Source organism: Dreissena polymorpha, chromosome 2 (genome assembly GCF_020536995.1).
Source record: "Dreissena polymorpha isolate Duluth1 chromosome 2, UMN_Dpol_1.0, whole genome shotgun sequence".
NCBI lineage: Eukaryota > Metazoa > Mollusca > Bivalvia > Myida > Dreissenidae > Dreissena > Dreissena polymorpha.
This window is the reverse complement of record NC_068356.1, coordinates 76830119-76855472: the sequence shown is the minus strand read 5'-3', so window position 1 is coordinate 76855472 and position 25354 is coordinate 76830119. Positions and strand designations below refer to the sequence as shown.

The 25354-nt window shown below is 33.9% G+C and overlaps 1 protein-coding gene across 7 annotated transcripts in view; it reads right to left on the bottom strand.

The window, feature by feature from the left end:
- The window catches only part of LOC127867694 (apolipoprotein(a)-like), a 43009-nt gene extending 22069 nt beyond the window's left edge, over nucleotides 1-20940 (bottom strand). Inside the window, exons 1-17 of one of the 7 annotated variants that reach the window (XM_052409021.1) lie at nucleotides 20793-20940; nucleotides 20480-20607; nucleotides 19976-20033; nucleotides 19672-19746; nucleotides 18017-18175; nucleotides 17617-17879; nucleotides 16206-16332; nucleotides 13656-13790; nucleotides 12353-12376; nucleotides 11939-11971; nucleotides 9268-9423; nucleotides 6785-6853; nucleotides 5006-5245; nucleotides 4138-4248; nucleotides 3311-3352; nucleotides 2715-2822; nucleotides 772-1077 (exon numbers count right to left, since the gene is read on the bottom strand). In XM_052409021.1, the coding sequence (XP_052264981.1) occupies nucleotides 772-1077; nucleotides 2715-2822; nucleotides 3311-3352; nucleotides 4138-4248; nucleotides 5006-5245; nucleotides 6785-6853; nucleotides 9268-9423; nucleotides 11939-11971; nucleotides 12353-12376; nucleotides 13656-13790; nucleotides 16206-16332; nucleotides 17617-17879; nucleotides 18017-18175; nucleotides 19672-19746; nucleotides 19976-20033; nucleotides 20480-20605 (2032 nt within the window). In that variant the 5' untranslated portion in view covers nucleotides 20606-20607; nucleotides 20793-20940. Of the gene's footprint in view, nucleotides 1-771; nucleotides 1078-2714; nucleotides 2823-3310; nucleotides 3353-4137; nucleotides 4249-5005; nucleotides 5246-6784; nucleotides 6854-9267; nucleotides 9424-11938; nucleotides 11972-12352; nucleotides 12377-13655; nucleotides 13791-16205; nucleotides 16333-17616; nucleotides 17880-18016; nucleotides 18176-19671; nucleotides 19747-19975; nucleotides 20034-20479; nucleotides 20608-20738 lie in introns of all 7 variants that reach the window. The other 6 variants (XM_052409023.1, XM_052409024.1, XM_052409022.1 and 3 more) reach the window with 6 other exon arrangements.
- Nucleotides 20941-25354: the final 4414 nt, after the last annotated feature.

Here is a 25354-nt window from a genome sequence, read left to right as displayed (position 1 = left end):
TTATTTTGATGGTTGTTGAGCGTACATGAAAGAGGCACAAACCAAACCCACACGAGAAAAACACTGATACATATCTTGAGAATCAGCCATTTATAACAGAATTTTAATTTTTATAAAAAATCTTAAAAACATACGAACGGACCTGCACATCAAAACCTAATCGATTTGGGAGTATGCATTCTGTATAAGCGCACTTTTTATTTTCACGTTTACTTGCAGTCCAGCAATGTCTATTGTCACAACATTGTCAAGGCTTTATGATGTTATCTGATTGTTTCAACAATATTTAGTTTCTGAGGAAGGCATCAACATTTAAATGGTTTAGTCATCTGAGGTATGCGAATCACAACGTGATGCATAATCTAATCATAATTAGGAATTACAGTTTCATAATACTATCGTGTTCGAGGTTATTGCGAATCATTTCATTGTATGCGCACATGGAGAGAGAGAGTTGGAAAGAATGAAGGATTCCTAATATTTTGACGTTTTATTACCGCATTTAAAACACCATTTATATTTACGGTTATACTATCTTCTTCTTTTTAAAGTGCAATTGAACTGACTTGTTCTGGTTTTAAAAGAATGGCACTGGCACATAGTGCTATGTATAAAGTAACCCAGTTTTTTAATATGTTCTCAGGTATCGTTTTGATAAATCGCAAGTCAGATTGAACTATCTTTAATTACTAAAGTAAAGTAGTTTATAAGTGCCAGCTATTAGTCATTGAAAACTATATGGATTAAAAAACTCTAATATTTCAGTATTACCGAGGGAGGAATAATTCCTGTTTCGAGTTTGGAAGCAATTATTGCCAAGAAACGTGCAATTCCATGGTCCCCACTCCAACCAATGAGGAGTGGTTATTGTTGTTGTCGTAGATGTCGTGGACGTACGGGTTGTGGTTGTTGTATTCGGTATTGTGGTTGTTGTTGTTGTCGTCGTCGATGAAGTGGTAAGGGTTGTTGTTGATGTTGGCATATTTGTTGTTGTTGTCTTTGACGTCATTAGAGCTGTAGTTTGTTGTGATGTCATGGTAACGAGATATGTGGTGGTGCTTATGGCGTACAGTTTGCCTGGAAAATAAGCAGAAGAATATTTCTGAATTGCAAAGTGTTAAGAAATCCTTTCAAATGTTCATATGAAACAGAAGCAGAAGCAACTTTTAACAATGCTTACCTGGATTTAAAAAAAAGATAATAAACATGCAAATATGTAAATGCTTATGTGAAATTTAGGCACGATCAAACTATATCAATTATTTGCATTACTTGTTTGATAACAATAAACTGTTTACAAGTGCTATAACGGCACTCTAATAAATATTATACATATTAGACTTTCTATGTTAAGCTGTGCACAACAAGAAAAAACACAAGAAGGAGTTAACGAGGTATATAAGATTTCCTGAAAATAGCAAATGCCTGTCAATATGATCACCTTGTCCATGCTATGTATTTACAAAAGACGAACTATACACAACAGCAACATAGATAAATAAAAGTAAATGAGAAATATTGCACAATATCAAAGACTATCCCATTTATACAGAGCGAAAATAATTTATCTCAAGTTGAGTCCTTAATCGTAAACATTTGACCAATAAAAAATCAATCATTATGCGCAGCATTATTTTGATTAGTCAATATGGTAACTTTTCACTTAACACTAGTTAAAGGGTTGTTGTGCAAGATTTTTTATATCGAGGATATGTCAACCATGTCACGGTAAAAATGCGCATATTGTGATGCACTCATTTGTTTTCAGAAACATTCCTGAACTTTTTTTGTCTAATGAGACTTATTTTAAGAGAAATAGCACCCACATACACTTTGTTCTGTTAAGTTTATAATCATCTGTTGTGTTGACATTATAACACTTAGAAAAAATTGGCTGCCGAATTTTTACCTGCCGACATTATTTAAGAAAACATTTCGGATTGCAGGATTTCTGAAATAAACATCTAGTTTTTCAATTGTTCTTTTAAATTAATATGGGTTCGTTGGCGCAATACAATTAAAGAAGAAAGCATTTAAAAAAAACTGTGTGAACGTTTTAATGAATTAAAAACGGCTGAATAGATTGTTTTTTTTTAACAATGAATCAAGGGTTTTGAAAATAAGTTCATCACAATTCCTTTTTTAGAATGTTTACAATCTTAATTATATTGCCGAAATAGTTAAAATTTTATCATTTACAGAGGTTGTTTTAAATTAGAGTCTCTAACATTCAATTTCTTTTTTAAATCTAGCTTTCTTGGATATGTTTTGTTTGTTAAATGTAAATTGCTGTATTTGAGCTATATTGTGCCATCTTCAACTGTTATCAGTTAATTTAGTTAGTTTTGACACAAGCTGAAATCAAGCAATTTTAATGAAAAAGTGCAAAAGCAGCAATTTAAATAAAATCGAACGATATTGATGACACTTTTCTTTCATTTAATTGTTCACATATCATTTGATTGCCTAACAATTTAAAAACTAAACTAAAAACATAGTTAATATTGGGAAAGACACCTAATCTTGCACAACACCGGTTCAAGCCCCTCTGCTTTTTTATAAAACGTATCGAGGCATTGACACCAGTTATATTTACTTAATTATTTACATAAATGGTTTATTACTGGGTGACAGTTTCAATCATTTAGTAGTTTTAGATGTTTGTTGTGGGACCATTTGATTCGTTAAATGGAATAGATCTATTGTTGTCTTACCGCAAACGTCGCATGTTTTCGGACAAAGGTTAATGGCGGCAGTTTCATTCTGGCAGACGAGAGAACTCAGCAAGGAACAGCTAGCCAACGGGTTGTCTTCGCAAACAACTGCAAGCAATCAATCTCTGTGTACTTTATTTTTAAACGACATTACGGCACGGCATACAACACATATAAGTACAGTCGATGTAATGACAGTGCGCTCAAAAACAACATGACAATTTGAAGCAATTCATGCAATAAAACTATTTATGATAATGACGAAATTAAGGTTGTTGTCCAACGCTTGTCCAATGTGTGTTTTTCTTTTGCAGACAAAATAGTGTAAGTAGTAAGTTTAGTAAGAACATGACAAGAAGTCTTTTTATCTATTGAATGATAATAGATCGTTGTTTCACAATACAGTATGTACTGCGCGAATAACCGTACTTTTACGTATTCAAATCACGTTTGCAATCTTGCACGTTTAATATTCGTTTTTATTCATGGGTATGTAAATAGACAAATGTTTCAATAAACTATTTTTCCTATTAACGGCAAACTGATTCAAAAGAAATATATATAGCCATTGATGAGTGATATGGCGACCTATATACCTGCAGGTGGTTCTTTTGCTACATTTGGTAATACTCCGACATCTACAACGGTATAAAACACAACATGTGGTCAACATAAGTTAAACACAATTCAAACAAATATATATAAAAAAATATGGATCAAATACCAATAAAGCCAAATTTGAAATGAACAAATCAAATTCATAATAACTCATATTCAAATAAAAAGCCGCGTGTGCGAAATGTATATGGTGTCCGCCTAGCGGCGAGGAGGTCAAATTGTTCGATCACCAAAGTGGGGATGGTCTTTAAATCTTCCACAAAATATTTGTTTAACGCAGCAAACGCTCTTAAAATCGTCTCCATGAGACTTACGCTCTCAATGCAATAGATCTTAGATAAGTAGCTTTAAAATAAATCAAAATCAGTGTGTTGAAGCCAAGAAGTATTGGTCGCAGAAAATACGCAACCTTTTGAAAAGCTCAAAAGTGACCAAACTGAGTTTGTAACTGTCCAGAATATTGTTGAATAAAATTAATAAGTAGTAGAGATTGACACACTTTAGAATTAATATCAAATCAACAACTTTATTTGATTGCTTTGAATACATGACACTGTACACAATTCTTATGCAAATGAACACTCACTAAGTTCATTGTAATGTTTTAATTGTATTTTAGTCCGTTGTATCATATTTAGTGCTTTTATGTATTTATTATATTTATTTTAGGAAACTAGTAATGTATTTGTATCCTTTAATTAAATGTTAATATTATCATAAGAATTTAATATGTGTATCTAGGTCAAAGCATGACGTAGGCAGCTTAGTAAAACGACGCTCGGAAGCGTTAACCATTTATACTCACTGCAGTGTTCACATGTCTTAGCACATTGGGTCAAGGACAGGTAGTCACCGGGGCAGACGAAAGAGCGGACAAGGCTACAATCGACGTCGGTGTTGCGGTCCTGGCATGGACCTGAAAGATGGATATCATATAACTAGTCATTGTAATGAAGGATACATACAGTCAGTCATGGAAGAGGCGTAAACGTGGCATTGACCTTAGCCATCCATCACTGAGGGTGATAATTGCAAACCCCACTCCCACCACCACCCCAACCCCCACACATGCAGACCGCATGACGAGCCGTCTCTTTATGTTTGCAGTGTTTGTTCGACGTCCTTCGCTGCATTTTAATGCTTAGAAGGGACAGTCCATTTGTCGCTATAATGTAAAGTTGTTTTACGGTAAACCGTGACGATTGACAACGACTTTCAGATAGTCATCTGTTGGTTTTGTTTTCGCAAGTGATTACCTCATATAAATGAAAATGTTTGCAACATGTGGTAAAATGCATTGGAAACTTAGAGAGGGGCATTGCCTGCCTGAAGAGTAAAAAAACATTTGTTTGCCTGAGAACTCGACATTCAATTACACAATTATAAAATTACGATTCACGTTAAAGAGTGGATACTCCTTCGAAGAAAATAGTGTAATTTGACATTGATTTTTGCAAAATAATATACTAACTTGACGTGTCTTGTGATATCATTAGCGGCAAGTGTAGCTCTCGAGTTACGTTGGCGGCGTGTGGCATAAGACCAATTTTTACACAATGCAGTTCAGATTGTGTCGACGTGTAATGTAATGAAAGTATTAACATAATTAAGTGTTAGACATTAGTTTCATAAGAGCGATATTTTAGGACTGCATTCAATATAATTTAACTTACCATTGCAAATCGGTATACTACAATTCGTCCTGTGCGCTCCAACTACACACTGTGGGCGCCCTGTTTTATACGGGTCCCTGCAGTAATTATTGGCTGCTGAAACGTTGTAATCCGGGAACATTTCGGGCTTTAGAGACGGATTTCCCGCCAACAGCGATGCCCACGTTTCGCATTTTCCCCCGCCTTCTGCTGTGCTCACGTGCCCGTTGTACTGATGGCTTCTGTCGCTATAGTAGCACTCTTTATCGGTAGAAATACGTCATAAGCTTTTACGTATCATACCAGTTATAAAAGTAATTAACGTACTGCCTCGGTGATTGATCAAATTGTTATATTATGCATTGTGGCTTAAGAAAACTTGTTACAATTAGTGGCCTAACGTAAATAAAGATTACGTCACACATTGTTAAAAAATTAGACAGATTAAGATGACCTATTATGGGAGCATATTTCAGTGCTAAATAGCACCTGGTTGAGTTATCATAATTATCAACATGAGATCATTCCACAAACAATACGTTGGAGCGATCTATCAAACTCCTTTCATGTGTAATGATGATTGATGTTTGCACATGTTCATTCCGGACTTAGCTGGTAGGATTTCCTGTACGGTATAACGCATAAACGAGCATTCACGCTGTTTCGGTTCCTTTTAAACGTACATTTTGTCAGTATTTAAGTTTGGTACTGTCGGGACCTATTTTTTCACTTTCTTTCTTAATAAATACACAAAACCAAGAATCTCTAGGTTATATATATGCGTGTTTAGATAGCATCAACGTGTAAGCTTTGGGATCATAAAAAAGAGTTTAGTTCAAAAAGAAAATCAACGTAATAGCAGTGTTTGTTTTATGATTTCCTATTTTAAATATGAAAAGATGTGATCACAGAGTAATCTTAATTGTGTTCAATTTACTTTTATCACGAGTTATTATCTTACAATTTCCTAAATTGTGTGTGTTGGTGTCATTTAGTTTTTGTTTCGGAACAAAACGATTATAATTTATTTTTTATCAAGTTCGATCGACTGATTAAAAGCGCTTTATGCCACATAGTCGCTGGTTTGAGCCAATCAAGATGCTAAAGGTTTTGTTTGGCTCACGAACATTTGATGTTATCAATGCACTTTGGTTTTATGACGACACCGTCAGAGGATATTTGATCATAGCTTTATATGCTTTGAGTTAAAAATATATAAAGGTGAAAGTTCGTCTATTGTTGAATTACAATATGCCTTGGGGTGGCCTGTCTAAATGTACGTCATCTTAATGAATGTTGTGCTGTTTTAGATCCGCTAAAGACCGTTTACGGCGTAGCATTCTGAAATGCTAGGGACGTTTAGTATCGGCATTAATATAATGTGTGCGTTATAATTTGCAATACAGCACAGACAGGTAAACATATATTGTTACTTGATATAAAAGGAAAGTATGCACCACTCGCTAACAAGTAAATTTAGAAACAACTTTAACTGTAAACACTGTCTAATGTAAAATATGTATTTCTGGTTATTGTTTTCTTGACAGAAACAGCTCTCCGTCGACCGTTCAACAATTCAAAAGCAATATGCATTCCAAACTTAGCAAAACTGAATGTTGTAAAATCTAGTTGAGGGCAGTACATGAAATAATTTGTCCACACACAGATTATGTGACAATCCCCATTAAGATAAAGCTACGAAAAAAGTTGAATACCCCCCTGACTTTCTAGATATGGCATGTAAATAATTCGAAGCATTAAATAAGTGTATTATAATGCGTAATCATAATACATAGTAACCTTGACAAAAAGGCACAGGGCAAAATTCCCACTTGTCTGGAGCAACATAGCACCAAGGATGACCACGCACTGCAAAGTAAAACGAAAATGCAGTTTAACTATACATAATTTTTGTGTGTATTCAAACATATGATAATTTTATAGAGACCGACATTCTATGTGTAACGTTTGGTTAATGGAAATTGAGACATACTACACTTTTCTTGTCTGTGTTCAATGCATGTGATTTACAATGGAAACTGTTGTGCTATTACTAACATGTGGTATATTGAAATTAAGATACTCATTGCTCACTAAAAAAGCCACATTCGACATGTATTAAATGACAATATACACGCTTATGATCTTTGTCGACAATTCAAGTGAGACATCTCGTAAATAGATGATAAAAGAACGTTCGTTACAAGTGAACATAGTCTACATGTGTAAATGCCGTTTTTAAATATAAATATAAATTCTTGCTGTTCACAATTTAATAATTTAATGAATATACTGTTGCAGAAACCGTTTCCACAATAATTTCCCATTTTCCGCTGATATTTGAAAGAAAAGAATGACGCAGTTAATTTCAATTTCTATGCAACAAAACTGACTGTTAAAGTTACATAAATATAAAAAATCAACGAATATTTCGCAACATGTTTCGTTAAATAAAACCCATACACATCAGTGTTCCTTATAGCAATAGTCAAAATTCAAACGCTAGAAGTGGTATGATAACAATGATTCAACGAGATACACAACGCTTTTTTATTATGAGTGCGACAATGTATTCCATGTAAATTTCCCGCTACAATATCCGAACATTTACGAGCGAACGCGAGACTGACATCAGGCAGCTTCGGAGAAACGGCGTATTCATTAGACCTGCGTCGTGCTTCCGAAGCTGCTCGAAGCGAATCTCGCAATCGATCGTAAATATTCGGATAGCATAGACGTTAATTCACATATGAGAAATTGTGACGCAATTTAAAAAAACAACAAGAAATGTGTTTGTCGGAAACACTATGTCCCCTTCTGCGCCGCTTTGATTTTTTATCTCTGACCTTGAAGGTTGACCTTGACCTTTCACCACTAAAAATGTGCAGTTCATGAGATACACATGCATGCCAAATATGAAGTTGCTATCTTCAATATTGTGGGTGATGATAAGTGCTTGTTATCTCTTGTTAAATCCAGATTAAATGATGCTTTTATACAAAATTGGATGTCTGAACTGAGTAATTCATCAAGAGCAGTAAGTTATAATCTTTTTTGTAAATTTGAATTCCAGCCTTATTTAAATGATGTTACTATTGATAAGTTTAGGTTTAGTCTGTGCCGACTAAGAGTATCCTCTCATAGATTAGAAATAGAGTCAGGCAGATGGCATAAATCAGAATCTATACCAGTCCAGGAAAGAAAATGTCAACATTGCAATGTCTTGGAGGATGAATTTCATTTTTTGTTTGAATGTTCCTTATACAATGATATTAGACAAAAATATATAAAGCAATATTACTGGAAAAGACGAAATATTCCAAAATTTATAGAGTTAATGCAATCTGATAACCATACAATTAACATAAATTTAGCAAATTATGTTCATAAAGCATTTATTCAAAGAAATGTCTATAAATATTATTTTGAGTAAGTTACATGTCAGAAAAGTTGACTTCTCGCTGTCATTAGCGCTATTTATGTTAACATTATGTTGAAATACATGTATCCTTTTAACAATGTATGTTTATAACATTTATAGTTTGAATATGATCAATCATGTCATGAACTTGTATTTATTGATATCCACTTGCATGCATTTTGTTTGTATAAATATATTCAACATACATGTGTACTCATGGACTGTAATGTCTAATGTATCTTGAATAAACCATTATTGCAAAAGTTATTGCAAAATGTTAAAGTTGGAGCAAACAAACCAACAGACAGACCAACAGACAGGGCAAAAACAATATGTCCCCCACTATACGAGCATTTTGTATCTCTTGAAATCTATGTTACACGACCACATCTAGCGTTGAAATTTTGGCTATTGCTATTTGAAACTTATATTTTTACCTTTTTTCTCGAAACATTGTACGAAATATTCGTTAATTTTGAGTGTTTATGGGCTTTAAATAGAGAACTTCAATTTCTAAAATAAACACCATTCAACCTTAGTTATATTATTGTTTATGTTTTAGCATTAACAAAACAGAAAGGAATTCAATATGGGCATTTCGGCTTAAGGGTCCTCGCATGAGTTCAATGTACAGCAATTGTTTAGAACTAAAATTGATGGCATTGGATTTGAATGCATTTGTGCAACATTTAAAATTGCACTAGATCTTTTCATGATAACCATTCTGCCATTCTTATCAAGTGTCATCAATATTTATCCACAGAACTGTAATGTGGAGGGTAGACTTTCGTCATATCCTCACATTTTTTTTTCACAACGTTCAAAATGCCATTTGTTTTAAGCATATGTGCATCAAACTTACCTCCATTCGGGTCCCTACATTTGTTCTCCGCGTATGTAATATTCACATCGGGGAATGTGCCCAAGGGGCGACCAATGTCCTCCCATTTGATACAGCGTTTATTTGTGTAGGTGTGCCGGTAAGCTCCCATATACTCCATACTGTTGTAGAAACAATCTGAAATGAAAATGTTGGCATAAAGACCATACCTATGTAATATTATTTCAAGCGTTTCAGGGCTGGTATGTTGCCGGATACACACCAAGTTAACCTTGTCAATGTGAATTATCCATTGCAATATCGAAGATCTTTAGTAATTAGTTAACGGTAAAAAGCAAACCAGAAACATTGATCGAGCGACAATTTACAAAGTGCATTCAACTAAAATAGTAAATATAATACATTTTACCGCGACCCTATACTTGAATTCCATATACAAAAAAAATGAAAATTCATGTTTGTTATCCTGAGACAAATTGTGAACGGAGCAAACTGTGTTGAAAGTAGTTCCAAAAATTCTGTACACGTCCAGTGACATGAACGTGATTAAACACGCATCCAGGCAATTTTATTTACACATATATATTTGAGTTCATCGCAGTAAAACCAAATAAGTTGTATCATTTTTATATTTACGTAAACAATAAACGCTTGATTACGTATTGTATTCATTTTTCATTTATAAGCATAATTTCTTTATTGTGGATTACCGACCTTTGACGTCTATTCTATGCATAAAATGTTTTTATCCCACTTTTACAGCGAAATCGGTTGATTAAAGCCCCGTTTATTAAATTTCATCTATAATCAACGGCAAGGCTATAATCAAGGCACGAAATGACGTCATCAACTGCCGAACAGGGACTACTTTTTTCCACGCACCTCGTCACCTGTGATTGCCAAGTGCATCAATAATAAAAACAATCTCAAATGTTTGTCAATCTTAATGACCTTAAAACAAAGGAAAGTAGCAAAAAAAAGTGTTTTTTTTTGGTCATTTATTTTTATTAAAACCTCAAGTATTAGGTAAATTTAACACTATGCAAATAGGTTCTGTTGTTGTTGCTCCCCTTTGAAGAAGTCAGTGCGAGTTGCTCCCCTTTGACCGTAGAAAACAATCGTCTGGACCAAGAAATCCTGTGTTAATTTACAAGCTGTACTCGGATATGCATCCATCTGATTTTTCTTCAAAGCATCTTTTCTACCTGGCAATACGCACAAACGACACTGCATCCCGGTGATTCTTGCGTCAACAATTGGGTGTCAACAAGTTAGGTCAGATGCTGAAGGCCATGACAAAAGACTCCGGCTTTCTCAAGCACAAGAGAATAACGAACCACTCAGTTCGCAAATTCATGGTCCAAAAATTTCGAAATACAAATATCCACCCACTGAAACCATGGCAATAACAGGGCACAAAAATGTCCAGTCCTTAACCAATTATTCCAACATATCTGTTGAACAGCTGCAAAAGTGTTCATTCTTCTTGCTCAGTCCAGTAAATGTAACAATCCAACAGTTCCTCTTGTACACCTTCACGCACCGAAACTATGGCCGAAATGCAGCCTAGACAACCACTGTCTACCGTCGAACAAGTTGATCTTGATGTTCGCCCCACCCAGTCACTTCACGGTTCACCAGCGTTCGAACAACTTTGCCTCACAATTCTTTGGTGCCACTTTCAACATTCAAAATGTTAATGTATATAATTAGCTTAAATCCAAGTAATCTTTGTTATTTCGTCACGAAATAACCACATATTATAACAAATAAGCAAATAATGTGCACCTCATGATCGACTCGATAGTTTGATATCGAAAGTGAATTGTGTGTGGTGTTAGGCTACGTTGTAAACAGATGTAGTTCCTTGTATATAACAACTTAATGTCATATTGATATCATAAAACATAAAGATTTGCAATTCAATATGATTAAAATTGTAATTAATAACGCTCGACACTTTGTTACAGAACGATATTCTGATTTAAAAAAATGATTAATTGATCAGCGGTTATTTTTGGAACGCGGAGTAATACACTGACCTTGGTTACACTACAGTCATTATCAAAGTACGACAAACACTCGTGAAAACTTATTTTGTTTAAATAAAAAAAGTTTACTGAATAAAAAGTGGGATAAATAGAATAATAGGTCAGTGTTGATTATAGATCAGGTTTGAAATGCTCGGCACGAAAACGAAAAAGCACTCGCCAAGGCTCGTGCTTTTTGTTTTCTAAGCCTCGCATGATAAACCTGATCTATAATCAACACTAACCTATTATTCTCTATATATAAATCAAGCCGACGTCATTTCGACTTGTGGTGTTTTGACGTTATGGGAACGCTATTTCCCACGTAATTTAAGCAAACGCATCCGAGCTCCTCACTGTTGGATAATACCGCAATCGCCAACGCTAAGCCGCACATAATTTCTTAAATAATCGACTTCAAAAGACTCACTCAGTTTCATTTATACGTTGTTATATATTTTATATTTTTAAATTGTTTTCATAAATGCACGGTAGAGTATTTTAAAATTGTTAAGAAATGACTATTCGGATTTCTCAAAGGAATTTAGTTAATCGTTTAAGTGCAACTGCATTTAAGAGCGCTTTCAGAGCTTCATCAATTAGCAAATCATCACAGAAAGACTTTGAAACAACACAAACACACACATATATCGTTTAACTACCTGATGGTCCCACGGCGTGCTGAGATGGATTGGCTGTAAATTGCAAGAGAAAAGTGACTAAGTAGTAGTCTATGTTGATCATATTTCGCCGGTCTTTTAATGAACAGTAATTTATAAAATTGGTTGTGAGAAATCTACACAATACGTTGCAAAACCTCGATTTATCGTATGCAGCGAAGCTCTGTTTTGGATTATTTAATAAAAATGATTCGGTTTGTTGTTAGTACAAAATGTATATAGGTGTTTGGTATATTCGTGCAGGAAATAAGTTTTTATGTTAACTTAAAGTGCTTCGCAATACTACTATTAGATTAAGCTGAAATGTTTGAGTATCTGCGTATGTTAAAAAAGGAGTTAATACAAAATATTGTTTCTAATAAATGTGTGTTTTGAAGATGTACAAAACAATCATACCATTTCCGCCTTGGTCAGGATTGACTGAAAAGACACAACGTCACAATAAATAGGCCGCGTCATGTGTGCATATTTCGCATGCCATATCTAAATGCGGAAATCCTGATCAGCCTTCACATTCGCACAGGCTGGTCAGGAGTTATCATGTCAGCTAAATAAAACACTAAGCCTTGCGTTATTTTATAGAGTATACGAAAGCTCATAAAGATGGCCTGGAGCTACGCTAGCCTAATATGGCAAGTGAACCATTTTCCATGACCCGGCTTAAATATGATCTGGGAAACGACTTCTAGTGGTATTCAATATGGTTTAATCGATGCTTGCACAAGGTATGGGGCTAGTAATATATCACTGCTAGAAACCAAACATAGTATTTTATTATCATGTCTAATAGGTTATTCAGCATTATGTTCTCTATCGGACGCATAACTCATGCCCTTAATGTGTTATGATTACATATCTGAGCTCTATAATTTTTTATTGCACGAACAATAATTTATTTGAACTAGTATTAACAAGAATAGAGCACTCCGGGGTAAGTGGGCTTTATTCATGTGCGTAAAGTATCGACCCGTATAAGCCTGTGCATAGGTTTACAAAGGAGGACTCTTTCCGCTTTTATGGATTTTTTCAATTAAAGAAGTCTCTGATAACAAATATCCCGTATTGGTGGAAAGTGTCGTCCTGATTAGCCTGTGCGGACTGCATGGGCTAATCTGGGATGAGACAGAGGGCTGGTTGGTCCAATATGAGAGCCGGACAAGCCTTATATATATATACTTTTATACAAGGAATCTCCGTCAAACTTTCTTAAGGCTAATATTGTAAATCAAGGCTTCAGTAACAATAAATAATGATTACTGATGTTTTGTAAATAAGACACTTTGTTTTGGTGGGCTCGAAGCTAACACAAAATATTAAAATTTAAATTAGGAAATACACCAGATAGAAACTTGCAATTAAGCATCCGATCAATTAAATCAGCGAAAGGTTCGACCATTATTTTGTTGAGAGTGTTTACAACATAAATTATTAGTTGCACAATATAAGTAAATAGTGATATAGTGTATTGGGTTACTTCGTTTATCAACAATTGTTCTGATGATCAAATACATATATGCCTTAAAGTTATTACAAATCAAAAGACTTTACACGCCAAGTTTGTGATACTGTCGTATATCATGTACACAGTTTTTGAGAGAACATTTGTTAGGCAATATATTATTCACAGAGAGGTGAAACTATACGTGTATTCTATATTTGCCAATGAAAAGTAGCTAATTTTGTTCCAAATAACTCATACTAGCAGTAACACCTGTTGTTGTAAGACCTGGCGTTTTGGTTGCCGTGGTGGTGGTGGCGTTCGGTTTAGTTGTTTGAGTGGTAGTCGTTGTGGGGAGTGTAATTGTTGTGGTTGTTCTAGTAGTTGTTGTAGTTGCTGTGAAATAAGATAATTCAAGAATGAATGGCTTAACATGTTGGATATCATGAACATAAAATCAAAAGAACTGAATGCATGTGGGTTTTTTTTTAAATTAAATTTTAAAATACTCCGGGCGCATTTAAATATAATTCATTGGACTTGTGATAATAACGTTTGTCTTTCATGTTTGGCACCACGTCATATAGATTATTTATTTTTCCAGATTCGTGTAAACTATAGATGAGTTTGCTTTACATGCCTACTATCCTTAACAGTGTTACTTCTTGTACATCGCGGGCTAATTTCCTGACCTTTCACTTCTCGTTCATTTGTTCTTGTGTGTATATTTCGAAGTTTACAGGGTCTTCCGCGCCTGAGGCTGTAACTATCTCAATCATAAACAAATAGCTGCAAATTGCAGCTAGAATTCAAAATTCGACAAAACTTCGGTCCTCACATTATGCAGCCCGGAGCGCGGAAAGACCTCATTAACTTCGAAATAGACACGCACACACAGTTTTATTTATACACGTACTAACCCTCTCTCACTACAAGACAAGTTGAAAGTTTAAATTATCATCCCAATCCACTTGAATGTCGTTAAGAGCTTCCTAAACAAAACGTTAAACATGTTTGTATTTTGCATAGTTACGTTTTCGAAGTTCAATAGCAAATTAGCAAATTTGTATGTGATCGTTCCTGTTTTGTTGCACTGCGTATGTATGTGAACGTTCACGATTCTATGTAAGGTGTAACTATGTTCTTTTATGCTCACTCAATGCTTTTATCCTGAATGTTTTTCATATAATTATAAATTTGGACTTTTTATGGTGATCAAACAGTTGTTATATCGCAACGCTTATTCAAACGATAGAATAGCTGAGTGAATGTTCTTGTATATAATATAATGCGTCATTTTTTAAACGTGTCAAACCGATTTTTTTTTTTAAAAAGGTAGAAATATTTGGATATTAGTTGTAGGAGTTAGTTGTTGTCTCGGGAGAGAATTTGTCGGAGTTGAAAATGTTGTTGAAGGAGTAGCAGTGTTAGTTGTTTGTGCAGGAAAAGTAAACAAAGTTGCCGAAGCTGAAAGAAAATACCTGTATTTATTTATTTGAATGATCAGTTATGTAAGTGAATTATTTAATCCGCTAAAAGGTAACTGCAAAATATCGTCAAGAATTTGATCAAGCCATATAAGAACGTTGCCGAGCACCCTCCTCTACGTGATCATCTTCTAAAACGAATGAAAAAAGCTTTTGTAGGAAAATTACAGTGCAAGTATTTTAAAAAATCCTATAAGCGGTTTCTGATAGCATGATGTTCGATGTTTACCAAAGCAATCAAAATGTAATGTCAAATATAATGGTGTAAACAAATTTGACGTTTGCTGGACATATTTGTATTATTGTTCACACAAACTTACTCAATTATTGTTTTATCTTAAGAAAGGATGTGAACCGATCAGCTCAGATATTTTTACAAATCAATGGAGAATAGACTTGTGTTTAATTTAAACTAGAATTATTTTGCAATCGTTTATACCGATATAACGGTGTTGTGATTTCGTTGAATATTAATTGATTTATACATTTTATACAAACACTTACGTGTTAATTTGTTGTTTTTCTTATTTAAAAGTTAAAATAAAACAATGTTATATAATAAGAATTTCACATCGGCTTTATTTATCATAGCCATCATGCGAGCCAAAATGCTGTGAAACGCATTTTGATACATTTACCCCTTGCAAGAATTAACATTAAGTGGTGGTGGTCGAGTATAACAGATAGGATGAAATATTGAAGTAATAGCCTGGTCAATATAATAAAGTTGTCATTTTTCATGTTATCAACTGTATCGATAAAAATACAAATGAAAATCGTAGTTTTCAAAGTGTATATGTATGTGTATTGAAAGTTTGTGTGACGGTTGCCTTTTGTATTATATGTTATTAGGGATAGATCAATATTCAATCGTCAAGACCTATTTTGTCACATTTTGTATTTCTGACAAAGAAGCGTAAATAAAATGACCGACTCTCATCCAATTTCTCATAAGAGGCGTTTGTAAATGTGACAAACAGAAATGAACAGAAATAAGGGAGCTCATTACAAGAATGTTTCTCAATAACTAAAAGTAGTTCTAAAATATACCAATAATGTTTACTTTTATTTGTTACACTATGTTTTACAATATTATATTTTTACGAACAAAACAGTTGCTTCCTTAAGTTAAAGTGCGTTTTTTTTCTGTAAAACAGCAACACGTTATATTTGAAATCCATCTCAAGGTTGAACATTTTTTTAAAGTGTGCGTGCAATTTTACATCGCATTATTTAATTGTTTACTTCTCTTGCTGTTGCTATAGTGGTTATTATAACGATCATAGAAATACTAGTTTTATGTCAACATGTCGTGATCAAATACTTGTGTTCTCCAAGTCATTCCTGGAGGCAGCAGCAGGCCGCGGGTCGCAGTACCCAAGTGACAAACTGACGTCATCCACAGCGATATCTCCAGTGTAGCCTTTTCCAATCACCCCTTCGAATAATACCTATAATTAAAGGTGCCTTTTCACAGATTTTGGCATTTTTTAACTTATTCATTAAATGCTTTATATCGATAAATGTAAACATTGGATTGTAAAAGCTCCAGTAAACAATCAAGAATAAAATTAAAAAAAGGAAAAGAACATTGCCCGGACCAGGTTTCGAACCAGTGACCCCTGGAGTCCTGCCAGAGTCCTGAAGTAAAAACGCTTTAGCCTACTGAGCTATTCCGCCGAGTACACTTATTTGACGTATTTTATACCTCATATAAGCAATCTTCGTAGTTTCACAAAATTTAACGACAAAAACAGAACTCTCCAAATTATTCAATCGTTTCGCGTTGCAACGCTTTATAATTTTTAGGTTTTAAAATCGTCAAAAGATGCATATAATGGCTATATTAGACCATGGTAAATGTTCAGTATTACTGTTTCCTCACAAATATCATAACTAAAACGAAAATTTGCGAATCTGAAACAACTTTTTTCAATTTTGTCAATTTACCAAAGCGTGAAAAGATCCCTTTAATAGCAATGTTAAAGTACTGCTTAAAAGTACGGTTTATTTTAAAATACTTAACAATCTGTCAAGCAATTCTGATCAAACGATAAACAACATCATATATAATTACATATAATGTCTGTTTGTTTAAACGATCTACGATTATTTACGAAAATATAGTTTAGCTCAAAGAAAAATCACATAAATGAGTCGACAGAACATTCTTAAATATATCACTATTTAAAGTGATATTATGAGCATTTTTCACTGATGAATTGAGCAGAAAAGAATTAACAGGTAAAAAGAGTTAGTTATAATGTGGTAACTGACCAATTATCTACAACTCATCTTGCTATCTGTTGTTTATAGAAAATATATATATTATTCGATATTTTACATGACTCACCCAGTCCTCTAAGCCGAAATGATCCGTAAAACAAAGTTGTGTCTTTGTGTCGTATGAACGAATCTGCATGAAAACTACATTCAGACTAACATCGTTCATCGAATCATTTCTGTTGTCAGTTGTGACAACGAAAGTACGGTTGATATTCAAATGCATTATTTTTCTATGTCCGGGATATTGTTATAGTATGCTGCATTAACATATATAAGTGTATATGAAGTGGAAACACAAAAATAAACAAGGGTTGCAATATACACCTATAAACGTAGCATATACTGTTAGATGCCCATAATATCACTTTAATATTCAACTCAGGTATCATTTTCAAGTCAACTTGCATAAACATGTGCTCGATATTCATAATAATAAACAAGTGTCTTACAGTATAAGGCTGATTCGACTCCAAAGGCACCTGTCCATGAAACCACTTGGCACCTTGTTCACCAGACAGAGACCACACCAATCGTCCTGGCAAGATGTCGGGAAATCTTTGGTAAACTCGTAATGTCCCGATTGATGTTCCAAACATGTGATACCAAAACTGGAAACAGTGGACTGCACCGACCGCATCCACTTGAGGACTTTGGATCCATGCAAAATCAAAAACAGCTCGTGGCGCGCTGGATTCTGTGAAAATGTACTTTCCTAAAAGATAAGACAGAAAACAAAACTTTATTTATGCATGAACGACAACATTTATTGTGCGCTCAGTTTATTTTCATTACAGATGACTGATAAGTACTGAAATATTAGTAAAATGAAAAAAATGAGAAGATCCTTACCAGACTCGTTTCTCAGAGTATGATCCGTGTCGGGACCAGTGTCGTCCGTGGGTGTTGACGATTGATACAGAACCCAGTCAAAGTCATCGTGATTTTGCACATTGCGCCATGAACACATCGAGTTCAACTCGAAGTCACAGCCAACGTTGGGAATGCTGTCTGATATACGTATGAGCATTTATTTTACATTTGTGCCTAATGTCCTAATATCCTGATATGACAAATTAGTTTCAAAAGCATTTATATGTTTAAAAAAAAGTGAGGCATATGCTTTTCGAAGGTACATACGTATAACAACCTGTTCGTAGATTGTTTGTTTGTACAATGTCATTTTTGTGGTCATAAACACACGCATATTTGAAATATACAAAGAATACAATAACACTCCTTATTAATTCAATCGGAATCTATAAGGGGCTTATTGATATATAAATTGAACGTACTACCACTGAGCAATTCAGATTGAGAAATTTTGGTGTATTTGAACGCTTTGTTAGAAGCACAATAATTATTTCGATTAAATTGATTATTTAATCCCTTTCGATTAAATGTCAGTAGACGCACGCTTATAGTGTTATATGTTTCGTAGTCATTACGTGATTTCGCTTGTTTAAATATTATCTGTGTACACTTACTTTGTTTAAAATTATATACATTTGCTAATAGTTCAACATATCCCTTAAATGGTATTTAACACAGTATTTATAGACCTGAGACAGTTCAATATTATAGTTTCAATGCATCATTAAAGTGAGATTATACGATTTTTATATGTGTAAAATTGTAATATATTGATAAAAATATGTTACAATAACATAAAATAGGCAAGAAAAATTAAACTTTGAAGTCGAACTTCATCAAATGCAGAAAATACAAATTATCGCCCCGAGCCGATTGTGACGAAGATATTTCGTACATATTTTCCTACAATAACCGAAGCATTCGTCTTTTTATTAGGATCGGTGTTAGTGTTCGTGTGTCGTATGAATAGATATCGTTGCAGGAAATTAAAATGATCCGTAAAACTAAATTTAGATTCACATCGCACATGCATGATATACATGCTGGCGAATTCGAATGTACAGACATTTTCGATTTCAGAATTAAATATATGTTTCTTTTTTTTTACACAAGTTCTTCTTAACTTTTATATTAATTTATATTGAAATATATGCATAATAAGTTTTTTACACATTTTATATAAATTCATAAATATTTGACAAAATCGTTCATACTCACTTTAAAACATTGATACAATACAACATATGTGAACCACAATTATGTAAATTAAAATATGCACTTATAAGAAAGTAAATGCATGTAACAAAATGGAGAGAGTAGTATATATAGAGGATATTTGTTGGATTTATATTTTTCTATGATCGCGAGTGAATAAAAATCGATATTTTACCAAATCCAACAAATTTGCTATTATGCTTACAATTTATTATGTTTGTGCTTTTTCCATTCCGGACAATATAATATCACGTTGGGCGCCCCGAAATGTTATTACATGTATGTTCAAAGGAAGTTAATCCGTGTGTTCTTATAAACATTCAATGCAGAGTAGTCGCCCTTGGTAAAATTGGGGATAACAATGGGGAAAGATATCTTAAAATAGATCCGGTAAAACAAAGAAAATTCACTTAACTTACCAAGGAGAAACCGGCCTGTCCTACTAATGGTTGGTAGAATGGTTAAATCATCGTTGGCGTGTATCTTTTTGTGACCTTTGTGCGATACAGGCAATATTCGAATACATCAAATGAGTAACCTGCTATTTGAATTATCGCAATAAACTTTTAATAATTGATAGTGAATTTTATGTAATCAATATATTAGTAGTATTTAAATATTTAAATTATTATGTCTTTAGTTAAACTCAAGTGTCTGTTAAATGGCAGAAATAATATTTTAAATTTTCCTGTGAATATATATTGTCCAAATTACAAATACAACCTGAATAAGTCACTCTGATCTCAGAACAATCCGATCCTTTTAGTTGGATGTTGTAATCCTACAACATGAAATATCGTCATATTTAACATTTTGCACACAAGTGCGTTCAAAAAAATAACAGAGCATAAACAATTATTCAAAGTAACACATATTCCGACCATAATTGTGTCTTGTTCTGAGAAAATTGGGCTTAATGCATGTGCGTAAAGTGTCGTCCCAGATTAGCCTGTGCAGTCCGCACAGGCTAATCAGGGACGACACTTTTCGCTTTAATGGTATTTTTAGTTTCAAGGAAGTCCCTCCTTGCCGAAAATCAAGTTTAGGCGGAAAGTGTCGTCCCTGATGAGCCTGTGCGAACTGCACAGGCTAATCTGGAATGACACTTTACGCACATGCATTATGCCCAGTGTTCTCAGAACGCGGCTCATATTTGCCGTATTTATTAAAGCTGATTAAGTTGTTATCGCTTTAAAGACAAATATTGGTCTAAGTATAACTTATTACCTTCGATCTTTCGTCTTTCGTCTTGTACTGAGGTGAAGAGACATTTCGAGGTTTTGAAAGATACTCAGCGGTGTCGTATACGTGCGTAAGAAGAATCAAAAGTCCTATAACATTGCAGGCAATCATCGCTGAAATGCAATATAGTCTGAAGAATATGATATTATAATAGCGCTAGTTATAATATTTGTTGAAGTGAGATTAGAAAACAACACACAATAACATCGATTACAGTAACAAGTTTCCTTAAATGTTTACATACTGAAAATAGAGAGGAACAGAAGAGCAATAGAACTAAAAATCTAACTAAAAAGACCTTATGCCCAGGTCAACGACAAATCGTGAAATTCTCCTGCTGTTATCTTGGATCCTCAAAAACTTGTCCGCTCGTTTCAACAGAGTCCCTTTATAATTGAATGAAAAATAATCAGGTTAGTTAGTTTACTCAAACTGATATGCGTTGACAAAACCGTCATTAGATGATGTAAGCGTTTGAGAATACGACACACGTCTTCCAGTCTCGGTCACGATTTGTGAAAATATTATGTGTCATTTTGTTTAATAGTTGAACACATTTGGCGTGCATTTTACTTTTACACGCTGGTTTACCCACGTAAATTATATTGTGGAAGTCCCTTATTGAATTGTTTCACAGGATGGTAGTGGTGGAGTTGAGTCGTAGCCACTTGGCAACGCGCCCAACACATGTGGCCCAAACAAATGTTAGACAACAGCAAGACACCTAGAGAGACACTATGTGTGCTATAAAACGGTCTGACGACTTGCCGGTTTATGTTGATAAAAAAATTACGAGACCATAACAGGCATCGGAGTAGGAATCAAATAGACATATCCGAATCCTTATGTGCGTTGATGTTCAGCGACGTGCATTGCCGTATGGGATAATACGTATTAACATGCACGTCCTGAAAAAAACAACTGTTCTGTGATTATTTGAGTTGTAATATTTCTAAGCTATCATCGGTCCAACAAAATATCATTATTTGTATTTTTTCTTGTAGTTACACAATATAGAAAATATACTAGATGGAACATCTTCAAAAATAAAAAGGACATACAAATTATTCACATTGGCGAATTATTCAAATAAGAGATTACTAAAAGCACGATGTGGAGATTTTCGGTGAGGTGACAATTACGCAATAACCTGAATTAACGATATCTTCGAATTTCTAACCGTAACAGTTACCTTATGCGACAAAGAAGCTTTGCTGTATTGGTTTAAGTAACAAATACGCAATAAACTGAATTTACGATCGCTTCGAGTTGCTAAACGTTGCTGTTATCTTATGCGACAAAGAAGCTTTGCGTAGAAGGTTAAGTGACGATTACGCAATATCCTGAATTTACGATCGCTTCGAGAGTCTAAGCGTAACAGTTACCTTATGCAAGAAAAGAAGCTTTGCTGTAGTATGTATAGTGACAATTACGCAATAACTTTTATTTAAGATCGCTTCGAGTGTCTAAGCGTTAATGTTTCCTTATGCGACAAAGAAGCTTTGCTGTAGTAGGTAAAGTGACCATTTCGCAATATCCGGAATTTACGATCGCTTCGAGTGTTTAAGCGTTACTGTTACCTTATGCGACAAACAAGCCTTGCGATAGTAGGCCCGTGTCACTACCAGTAAAAGTTCACAGTTTTAAACCACGTTCATGGGCAAAAATAACGTTAATTCATGATCTGTTTTCTTTGCGTAAATGTATCAATAAGTATACTATGAGAAAAACTACAAAACATATGTTTGTCCTTAAAAGTACTGACGTTGTGCTTTTGTAACATAAAGGTTTTCGGGGTAAAAGTGGGGTCATTTCAAAATTTAGTAATAATTCATATTTCCTACAATGCCAGCAGAAATGGCGGTATTTTGAGAAATTTAATGGCGGCGCCTGTAAGATGATTTTGTTCTGTCATCATAATACAGAACAGGCGTTAAGGACCTGAACAGATTAGTATTAGCTGTTGAGTGTTTCAAGCAATATTGAAAGAAAACACAGTGACGGAATATTGATATCATTAGTAGTCCAAATCTGGCAATAATTACGTGTAAATGGCATCAGTGAAGAAACTCTTTATTTTTTCATAAAACACACGAACTATTGTTGAAACATCGATAGTGTGCAGAATACTACTGTTTTTATTAACCAATCATTGCACTGTATGATCAAATACAATTGTTATACACCTGGATCTAAGTATCAAGATTTTACAAAGATTCGACGTTTATATTGATCAACTGGTTGAAACAGGCAAGAGAACTGTGAAGTGCTTCTACTTGACACTGTGTCATCTAATGAGTGAGTGTTAAACGAACTCTCTGAAAGCAGCTCTTTGCCACAATTGCAGATACCAGTTGATATTTTCTAAAAAGTGTTAAGGTCATTAAGTTCAAATAGATTACGTAGGTCTGGTTTTATGCATAAATTTGATCGAGATTGTGAAACCTTTCAGAACAAATACACTATAATTATCTTAACCATGATTGATCCCAATCCGAAAGACGGCAATTGTATTTTTACAACACTCGACTATGTATGTGGCGAAGCTATACAATAAATGTACCGTATTTTCAAAACAACGGTTTTGAGTTTCGACCAGCCCCTGTTTCGAAAGGACACTTATATAATTGGATTACAAAGCCCATCCACCTTACTAATGAAAATATTTTTCCGTCGTCGCTCGTTTCACACAGAGATGAGCTTTCAAAGATGTATTATTATGTCTAGATAAGTACTTAATGGGGTAATACAAACGGCTTTTGCTTCAAATTCAGTTACACATGTGTTGTCTTTGAAAGCTATACAATTTGTGAAATAAGAGGTTATATGTTGATTGACAATTCCCTTACAGTTCTTCACATAGAAAGACAGCGCGTTCCTATACGATAATGATAATACAGACTATATCAATATCCCTTTATTCTCCAAAACTATTAAGGTGTGATCATGCACCAGATGATACTCAATAATTATCCAGAAAAATAGCCGCGCCGCAGAGCTGCAGAAAGATGCTGATTGACAAAAGTAGGCATTCTTGTATGACGATCGTGAAAATCTTCACCGGGCCGCTCAGTTAAAGCGAGTATGTACGATGTTATTACTTTTTTTTGAAAACATGATACAAATTGATATAAAAAACATTTCAAACTCGTCAATATTACTATTCGCATTCATCATTTGTGTCGCATGTTTAAAGATTAAGTTTACAATAAGTTTGTATTATGGTGTGTATTTACCTTCTTCATTATTTTGACTAATTGTTTGATACTGGGATACTCTATGTTTTGTTCATACAATGCATGTATCACAGCACTTCTATATAGGCCGAATGACATTCAACGGAGGCATCTGTGTCATATAAACATTCCTATTGTGTTATTTGTCAAATATAGAAATATAATTGTTAAAATACTTCGAATTATATTAAGATGGGCCGATATTGGAACTTGTAAATCTTAACTTCCGAGTTCATGTCATAATAAATGATTGGAAAATTTGACTATTCAACCTTACCATTCTGACAGTTCATTTTTTTAGGATGTCAAGTATTAAAACTTGGATTTGAAAAACGTAAAGTTATGTTAACATATCTAGATTTATTAGAAAATGAAATGACTAAACCCTACAACAACATTTAAAGTTTTGCCCAAGGAATAGTCTTTTCTTTTGTAAGAGACAAAGGAATGATTTGACATACTTTAACATATCATGTATTTATTTAACAGGAAATAAAACTTTATTTTTGCAAAGCTGGACCACTGACAACGCTTTAAAAATGGTAGATATCTGCGCATAAGAATACGGTCAGACTTAAAAAAAAAGAAAACACGCTTAAACTGGAAATTTAAATACGTCTACATGTATTGATTGATATAACTGACTAATACAGTTTTAGTTATTGGTGTCAGATTTATTATTATTTTTGAAAATTCTTTGAACATTCATCTTGTATGTGTTTCTTGTAGATTGTGTTTATTATTCGCGATGCTTGATTAATATGTGCGCATGAGATGTTTGCAAATTACAAATGTTCAACAAATCCTTTAATTGACAAAATTATAAACGCGTATATTCATAATTTAAAACAATCTGAAAACATGTCACTTTTAATTATGGAAGGAAATGTTCTTCACGAAGTTCTTCTGAAGTACTTGTCCTTGAAAAAAACTTTAAATTCAGTAAACGTGTATTTCTGAAAAGTCTAATTGCAAACAAAAAAATACTGTTTGAATAGTTTTAAATAATTATATAAGCGAGTAAATACAAAAAATGCCTTAAATGTGTTTCAAATTCAGGACCTCTTGAAGAAAAGCTAACGCGTTACCGCTGCACCATAATGAATTTGTGCTTTACAGCTGATTATAAGATCTATGCTATTTGTTAACGTATTTTACGAGTGTTCGATGAAAAGCGTTGTAAACGCTTTATTTTGTACCACTTTTAAACAATGGATTTCCTTACATGTTTGAGTATACTTCTCTTTCTGGAGTCGAATTTCGCTTGTTTTATAATTCAGTAAATTTTTAGTATATGCCTATTTTAACGGTCATTGTTGCCAAACTGTGACAAGCCCTTCAAAGCCATTGTTAAAATTAATTGATTCATCAACGTTAAATACTACTTACATAAAATGTTTAACATTAGAATTTTTATTTTTTTAGATGTAAACAATAACTGATCAATGGATCAACGTTTTGCGAATTCACCAATTTGTGGCAACAGTCCTCGTTACAACAATATTCAGAGTAGAAATCCTCTGTTAACCAGCTTTTCCCTAAAATCGGTACACGTGTCGTTATCAGAAGAAGTTTGGTACCATCCGTTGAGGCATTCATCTGGGTACCACATCTATTGAAATAT